General features: G+C 34.3%; 1 protein-coding gene across 3 annotated transcripts; it reads left to right on the top strand.

The window, feature by feature from the left end:
• Positions 1 to 2475: 2475 nt before the first annotated feature.
• LOC111007319 (AFG1-like ATPase family protein) lies at positions 2476 to 8077 on the top strand. Of its 3 annotated transcripts, none has more exons than XM_022279640.2 (15): positions 2476 to 2495; positions 3309 to 3565; positions 3702 to 3781; positions 4168 to 4268; positions 4384 to 4506; positions 4717 to 4786; positions 4940 to 5026; positions 5131 to 5196; positions 5307 to 5399; positions 5582 to 5638; positions 5728 to 5856; positions 5939 to 6029; positions 6393 to 6481; positions 6919 to 7112; positions 7662 to 8077. In XM_022279640.2, exons 2-15 carry the CDS (start codon positions 3349 to 3351, stop codon positions 7765 to 7767), a joined length of 1503 nt encoding a protein of 500 aa, XP_022135332.1. In that variant the 5' UTR covers positions 2476 to 2495; positions 3309 to 3348; the 3' UTR covers positions 7768 to 8077. The 3 variants fall into 3 exon arrangements, with proteins under 3 accessions (XP_022135332.1, XP_022135331.1, XP_022135330.1); XM_022279639.2 differs by lacking the exon at positions 2476 to 2495 and adding an exon at positions 2584 to 2880 and having other exon boundaries at positions 2997 to 3565; XM_022279638.2 differs by lacking the exon at positions 2476 to 2495 and adding an exon at positions 2585 to 2880.
• The last annotated feature ends 377 nt before the right edge of the window (positions 8078 to 8454 follow it).

Genomic DNA, 8454 nt, shown 5'->3' with positions numbered 1-8454 from the left:
GCAGAAATTACGTTATTTCAATAAAATTCGTGAAAATTTCTTTTCATGATTCGTTTTTTTCATTATGTTCGCACCTTGATTCGCCATCTTCTCCACCTATTTCAATTCTCAGCAGATCGAAGAGGGCCAAAACTGGACGGGACGACGAAGTTTAATCGTCGAAACGGGCCATTTTCATATATAGCCCACCTGTGATAGCTTAGCTATCGCTAAAATATGGCCCACTTCTTGGGTAGACAATTGACGGACCTGCTGATGGGCTCAACTTCAGAAATTTTGATTTGTGAGCCCAATATTAAATGAGGCCCATATAATGGATTTGGGTCGGGCTTTTCTAAAAAATTGGTTTAAAACAAGATTAATAGAAAGTAGGTTATCTGCAGGTTAATTATAAACAATTTAAATACAACTTTAAATAGTTTTAAATACTACTTTGTATCATAACCCATGCTTTTATTTAGTTTTTATAGTTAATATTAATATCATCGATGTTTCGTTATCGCCATATTGTGCGTGAGGAGATATTAAAGTTGGCTTATCCATGTTTTAACCTGAAGGACGTATGGAGATGTTAAATAATTATTTTATCTATTTAACTTTTCAGAAAGCAATTAGGGAAATTCATTGTTATTATTAAAAAAACACTTTGGATCCATGTTACTGGGAGACTTGGAATTGCAAATATGATTAGTTTATGTAGTGTCTTGTCAGCCTTACATGTGCATTTGGGAATATTATAGTTTTCCGTATCACATGAGGAACATATCGGTTACTTTTCTTTCTCCAAAAAAAAACAACAAAACAAAAAATCCACGCACATATATTAATTACTTTTTGTTTTTTTTTAATGTATCTCTCGAAGCTTGAGTTGAGACTTGATATGGCATTTCCCTCTCAAAATAGAAGCAAATATGTCAAAAAGAATAGAGATAATAAAAACTAGGGAAAAATTTCCCTGAAGTTTAAGTTAGGCGTCGATTTAGTCCAAATTTTAAAATGAATATTTTTAGTCCCTAAGTTTATAAAATGGTTCAAAAAGATCTCTAAGTTAATTTGACCGTTAGTTGACTAATGGAAGAATGATGTGTCAAGATGGTGTGTAAAATTTTAAATGAGTTGTCAATTTTTATTAATTTTATATTCGTTTTTAGATTAGGTGGCTTTTCAAATTTTTTTTTATGTTCTCCACGTGGCAAGACTTTTTTTCACCGCAATATACTTTATTGTTAATGACAACGATATCGCAAATATTTAATAAAGTATCTCCTCAATTGTATGATATTGTCCGCTTAAGATGTAACTCTCACAGATTTGCTTTTAGTTTTATTCAAAAGGTCTCATATTAAGAGACATTGTTCTTCGTTGATATATTCATGATCTTCTCCTTGTTTAGGAAATGTGAGATTTTGTTTGTACTTCTCATAAACCCGACACTTATAATTCAACCAAAAAAAAATTTCTCTACATGAAATTCGTCTAACCCCAACTTTTCAAAATAAAAAAGGAGCAGGGAATGGGGACTGAAATTCTTCTTGTCCCACCCTACTCTATTATCTTCCTCAAAGAATCTCATTTCTCAAGCATTCGCAAGTACAAATGACTATGTATTTCCAATACATTAAATTTATCAAAAAAGGGAAAAGGAAAACATGTATTGCCATAATTTATTGTCAAAAAAGTACTACAATTTTTATTTTCTCATTTTATCCTCATATTTCGTGTCCAACCACGTTATGCTATTGACTTGATGCATTGCATTCTTAAAGCAACATATTCATCAGTTGCTTTTTCTCCATAATCTAAAGAACACGTGTATTCACTCTTTTTTTAAAAATTATTTATTTTTATTTTCATTTTTGATAAATTTTATATAATCTTGTAAACCATGCTTTATAAGAATGGATCGGAATTCCACCTTTTTTTATTTAAAAAGTTTCAAATGCCTTTCCAATCCCTATTCTTTTATGAATTCTTTAATTTACAATAAAGTATTCAATCTATAAATTGAATTTGATATAATTTAAGATAAAAAGTTAGAGCTTATATTTAGTATGTAAATTAAATTAGCTCAAACTAAAGTTCACTTATTCCTTGACCACACCTAATTTTAGGTTTATGAAATTCAAATTATTAATTCTACCCATCCGATCCAATATAGTTGTACACAAATTTATGTTTTTTTTATTACTCATTATTTTGCACCAACCAAAATAAGCAACCCTAAAGTAGTGAAGCAGAAATATTGAAGTAATTTAGAGTAATTTTTCAAGGTAAAAAAAAAAATTGGAAACACATGTAATCAAATCCTAATTGAATTCCCTTCGAAAAAAAGGAAAAATCCTAATTGAATTGAATGGACGGTAATAAATAAATAAATAAATAAATTAGTGGAGGAAGAACAGAGCCCATACGGAACGGAAAAGGAATCTGAGGGACAAGAGTCAAGAACGGGAGTTTTATTGGGCCGCTACGTCGTTGTATGTCATCATTTTCAGGTTTGAAACACCCAAAAACCAGCTTCTTGAGTTCTTGTTGCCTTTTTTACTTTTCTTAATTTTAAATTGAATAAACAAATCACTGTTTTGGATAAATTAATCATAATTTTACGAGCAATTAGCACACCACCATGTAAAAAGCCAAATCACGCAACCTCATAGAAACTTGGAGTCTCTTTCTCTTTCTCTGAAACTTTTGTAAACTGGAGTCTTCGGCGTGGATTAGAGGTCATTGCAAAATTGTGGGTTCCATCGGAGGTTCATCATTAAGAACCAATTCTTACATTTCGGTCTTCTCAACCTTTTTCCGCGACATAAGGTTTCCATTTCGGATCGGTTCTCTCTCCCACAGTAGCCCAAGATTTCTGGGTTTTTTCGAATCCAGGTTCTTTTTTCCCGTATTATGCGTTTTACTTGATATGCACATGCAACTGTTCTATCATCACTTGATTTTTTGATGCTCCAGTTTTGGTTTCCTGTGTTCTGCATGTTTTTTTGAAGGATTATTCGCGACTTTTGTAAAATTTTTCATGATTTGAGATCCACCCAATTAAACATTATCTCTGTGTTTGATTCTCTGGAGATAAGTACTCTCATTCCTTTTCTTTTTTCGTTGAGAAGGTGCTTCTTTTTCTGTTCATTTTACTATTTGTTCTACTTTTGGCGTAATGATGGCATATTTTGGTTAGCTGGTTCTGAATTTAATTTAATCTTTCAATTTCTGTTGTCTCCACTAATTGGCAGCATATTCATCTTGGATTAGATGTGTCTTGTGGTTTCTGCATGGGTAAAAGGGTTGTTTTTTCCGTGCAGCTGTTTTTTGGATTGAGGACTTCCAAGGTCCTGTCATAAAATGAGAAGCGTAAATCGATATGTTCGTCACCTCAGATCAGCTTTTTCTCAACAAACACGCCATCATACTGGCGTTCTTGGACGAGGGCAGAGGCAAAGGCAACTGGTTCATACCAATTGTGGGTCTGCTTTTATTGTCAAATCTGATAGATATCGAACCCCAGAAGTTTTAATTTCGAGAGCTCTGTCAGTTGACGCTGCTAAACTTTCTAATGGAGGTACTTCTCTCTCTCTCTCTCTCTCTCTTCCCTTCTTTTTCCATTAAGAAACGCTAGCCGTCCAAGTTTTATGAGTAAATTCGGATATAATGGAGTTCCTTTTGTTTTAAATTTGGATTTTTGGGTTCAATTGCAGACTATAGGGTGGCAGGGCCACTCGTTGAGTATGAAAGAAGAATTGCTGCTGGCGAGCTTGTGGATGGTGATAGCTGTCAGGTATGCCGAGCAGTTTCCCCTGCATCTTCATTGTTCATATTTAGAGATGAAAGTGAGTTTTAAATGGAACTGTCCATGATAGTTCACTTTTGGCGGGTTATTTCTAAAGCTCAATCTTCTGCGTCTGACTGTTTTTAGAGAACCAAATTGGCTGATTTACCAAACAGGAATAAATAAAATATGCAGTAATTTTAGGTCTACATCTTTGTAACGGTTGGCTTAATTTAATGCTATTTGATTTTGATGTGAAAATATGTACTACATCTTTGTAAAGCTAAAGTTGGCTTAATTTTAATGTTATTTGATTTTAATGTGAAAATATGTTTTTGTTGTCTAAGCACATGTTTTTAAACCTGTTGAAGTCAATTCTCATAGTATCTTTGCAGGTAGGTACTTTGAGGGAACTTCAGAGACTGTACGACGAACTTCTTAATTCAGCTGAAGCGTGCCGGTTGGATCGATATGCAGTATCTGAAAAATCAGGAAGGTAATTACTCCATCATGTAGTTATAGTGTTTGTATTTGGAGTATTCAAATTTATTTAATCTTGTAGTTTCTTTTGATTAATCATTTATTTTGCCTTATTTTTTTGGTCCATGCAGGAGTAGATGGTTGTGGTCTCGGTTCATTCCTCAGTCATCGTACTCTCCGGTTAAAGGCCTATATCTCTATGGAGGAGTAGGCACTGGAAAAACTATGTTGATGGACTTGTTTTTTGATCAATTGTAAGTTTTGTTGAGCTTATGAATCAATTCTTATGTTTCTCCAACCTCTTTATTTGTTCTCCTGCCCTCATGTTGACAAATGGTTCCACAAATTCAAATGGAATCCAACTATTATAAGTTTCCTGAGGGTTTAGTTTCTTCCATCTATGCTATTGTTTGTCTGTTTTCTCTTATTGGCCCCTTAACTTACAGTTAACTCTCTTTTCATAGACCCAGCAATTGGAGGAAAAAGAGGATCCATTTTCATGACTTCATGTTGAATGTTCATAGTCGTTTGCAGGTAAGATTGACTGGTGGTTAATATTTTTAAAATAAATCTCCTGCACTTTAGAAACCAAGGTAATCACTTCAATCTTGTAACATGTCACATATCTGTAGATAAACTAATGTAGTTTGCCTGATAAACACCTGTCTTGAATGCATATTTTGACAGCGGCACAAGGGTGTTGCTGATCCACTTGAAGTCGTTGCAGGAGAGATTTCAGATGAGGCAATTTTATTGTGCCTAGATGAATTTATGGTACTCTGACTTTTTAACCGTCTTTCTTTCATTGGTATATCATATCTTTTGGTTCTGCACTTTGGTAACATAAGTAAATTTTCTTAGTATCCTGCCTTCCATAGGTGACAGATGTGGCTGATGCATTGATACTAAATCGTCTGTTTGGACATCTCTTTAGCAATGGTGTCGTAAGTTTTATTGTTACAGTATATTTTAATGTTCCCAACCATTGTAGGACATCATGTTTGATTTCAGACGTAACTTAGAGATTGTTTGTATCTGGTTGAGGGAAGTGTAGATCCTTGTCGCAACATCGAATCGTGCTCCAGATAAGCTGTATGAAGGTGGATTACAGAGGGATCTTTTCCTGCCCTTCATTTCCACTTTGAAGGTATGTTTTCCAACAGGAATATTGTTTTACTTTTTTGTTGAACAATATAAAATGTTTATGCTGCCCTTGATTAAGCCACCCATTCTAACAATAGTAATCTGAATCTAGTGTCAATTTAGTCGATTTTAGCTCAACCCGTGATGATTTTTCCACTCAATAATTCCAAAGGTCTCATGATGTAGGAAAGGTGTGTGACTCATGAAATTGGTTCTGCAACTGACTATCGGAAAATGACTTCGGTAATGATTCTAATTCGATACAAAAAAAATATTCTATTTGAGTCGAAGATTCTGAATATTATAAATTTTAGTCCTACTCTTGACGGCAGGCAGAGCGAGGGTTCTACTTTGTTGGAAAGGACTCATCTAGCTTTCTTAAGCAGAAGTTTCAACAATTGATTGGTAAAAGTACAGCTGGTCCACAAGAGGTGGAGGTAGTGATGGGAAGGATTCTCCAAGTGAGTACCCAGTTTAATTCTATGATGATTTGAGCAACTAAGTTCCTTCAATATTGTTGTTTAGCGTTTCTAATTTGTTCAGGTTCCATCGGGAGCAAATGGATGTGCATATTTCCCTTTCGAGGAACTCTGTGACAAACCCCTAGGAGCTGCAGACTACTTCGGGTTGTTTAGTAAGTCGTTCAAGATGGTATTTGAGTTCATATTAGGAAATGCAAAAGGAATATTTTCGATACAAACCTCCAGAAATTTAGGTGTTGAAAATAAAGCTTAATTTAAGACCCGATTCTGATAAGTGGTACCTAATTTGACAAGATGGGTGTAATCTTGTTCTTAGAAGGAACAACTAACAAGAATGCATGATATTAGGTTTTCAGAAACCATTAACTTTTATTAGCAGATCTCTTGGACAGAAACTCCCATTAGTTGGTCAAACTTCTTGTGTTTCAAGTGACGCCATTTGCTTTGTGTATCATTTTTTTGACCGACTTGCACGTAGGATTTATTTTAAAAACTTTATTGTCTTCCTTTTACAGAAAAATTTCATACCCTCGCATTGGAAGGTATCCCAATATTTGGACTCCACAACAGAACAGCAGCATATCGATTTGTCACTTTGGTTGATGTATGTCTGACACTTCATATTTTGATGCTTTTATCTTCTATAACGTTACGTTACGTAGAAGTTTGTATCTTTTTGACTTCAACCAGTACTTATCCATTCGTTTGATGTCCTACAATGACACTCATTCCATGCGTTATGTTTATTTATTCATGGCATCACTTTGCCATGTATATTAGAAAACTAAACTTATATTCATCTGATTGATTGACATCATAAAATGTATGTTCTTCGATAGGGGGGGAGGGGGATCGTTTGACATGATAATTCCAGAAGATAGGGGAATGGGGGAAAATATCGGCATATTTATGTTTGCCATCAGAAAGAGAAACTCCATCCATTCTCGTGGATGGAAGGACTTGAACTGGTTTATAGAATTTGAGAATTTGTATAGCGAGTGAATCCGGTTTTCTCTTCATACTTTCCATGTTTGGTGACAGGTAATGTATGAAAACAAAGCCAGACTACTATGTACAGCAGAAGGAAGTCCTCAAGAACTTTTTGAAAAGATTGTAACCATCTCTGATGCTCAACAAATTGCACCTAGAACCTCGACGAGGTCGAGGAAAAGCGATGTTTCTGATCTCTGTGTTGACAATGAATTAGGTTTCGCCAAAGACCGCACAATTAGTAGGTAAGGCACTCAACTAAATGTAGTTGGATAATTGAGCTTCTCTTTCTCTCTTTAGCTGACAGATGATTGTAAACGTAGGCACCATGCTTAATGTTTTCTCTTTTCTTTTTTTTCCATAAAAAATGCAGAAAAAGTTATTGCATTTATATTTGAAGCATGAGAACCATGTGTTTTCCTTTTCCATATGTTGTCTCTTGCCTCTTAGTTTGGTCAAGTATATCATATTTATTTTCTCAGTCATCTTTAAAGAAAAGAAAACTTTGTGTTTGAATCAATTCACTCGAAAAAACCTTCATCCCAGAGTACTGATCTCAACTTTCTTAATACCACAAGAGAACTGAAATAATTAAGTCAATGCACCCAAAGAAGGCAATTCGAATCGATTAAAGGCTTGTTGAATATTGTACTGGGATAGATACCGATTCGATGTTCGACCTATACATTGATTAAAATCATTAAACATATTCTGAAACCAAAAGTTTTTCGATGTTTTGGTATGGACGTGTATTCCTTTTTTAGCTGCTGATATCTAAGCCATTGTTGATGCAGATTAACAGAGATAAACAGCAAAGAGTACCTGGAACAACATGCTCAACTTGTAGCAGAGAAGCAAAACTGGCAAGGCCACCATAACCAGGATGCTTTACAAGCATGATTTGTGCTTCTGCATCTTCCAGATTAAAGCATATATCATTTTTGTAACTGCATTTCACTATTTTGACTTGCTAAAATTATATATTTTAGTGACGAGAAATAATGACATGTAAATTGACAAATAATAACAATAATTGGTTTCAAGAGGAAAAAAAAAACTTTTCCTTTGTACAAGAGGGTCTTACCCACATGGTTAGGATGTAGATTAGAGAATGGGAATCCGAGGGCTTGTTATTTATGTTCAGGAGGAAAGAAATTAAGAGTAAATGTGGAGGTTGAAATGAAATAACAACACCAACTTCAATTTTTTACTTCGCAGTTTCCTCTGTTTTGATTATGAAGATTAATATAATATGTGATATCCTGGTTTTTTTTTTTTTTATTTGAGTACATGATTTACAGGTTAATAATTGATTAATTAGCTTCACGCAATATTAACATATGGACACGTTATGTTATTAGAAAAAGGAAGAAAATTAACATACACTTCTTATCCAGAAAAGAAAGGAAAAAAGAATGCACACATACACTTAAAAAGTATTAAATTCAGTTTAAAATCTGAAATCAAATTCAAGATACCATTATTGAAGAGGAATGACGGGTCTGCAGCTGCAGCCAGTAGATGACGAAAATGTCCTCTCTTTTTTGAGCTAAGTACCGAAAATAGGGTCATTTGTAGGGGAAAGAA

The sequence above is a fragment of the Momordica charantia genome (genome assembly GCF_013281855.1).
Source record: "Momordica charantia cultivar OHB3-1 chromosome 6 unlocalized genomic scaffold, Mcharantia_2.0 BLBB01000006.1, whole genome shotgun sequence".
Lineage (NCBI taxonomy): Eukaryota > Viridiplantae > Streptophyta > Magnoliopsida > Cucurbitales > Cucurbitaceae > Momordica > Momordica charantia.
Note: the sequence above shows the minus strand (reverse complement) of the source record. Positions and strands in the feature narration are given on the sequence as shown.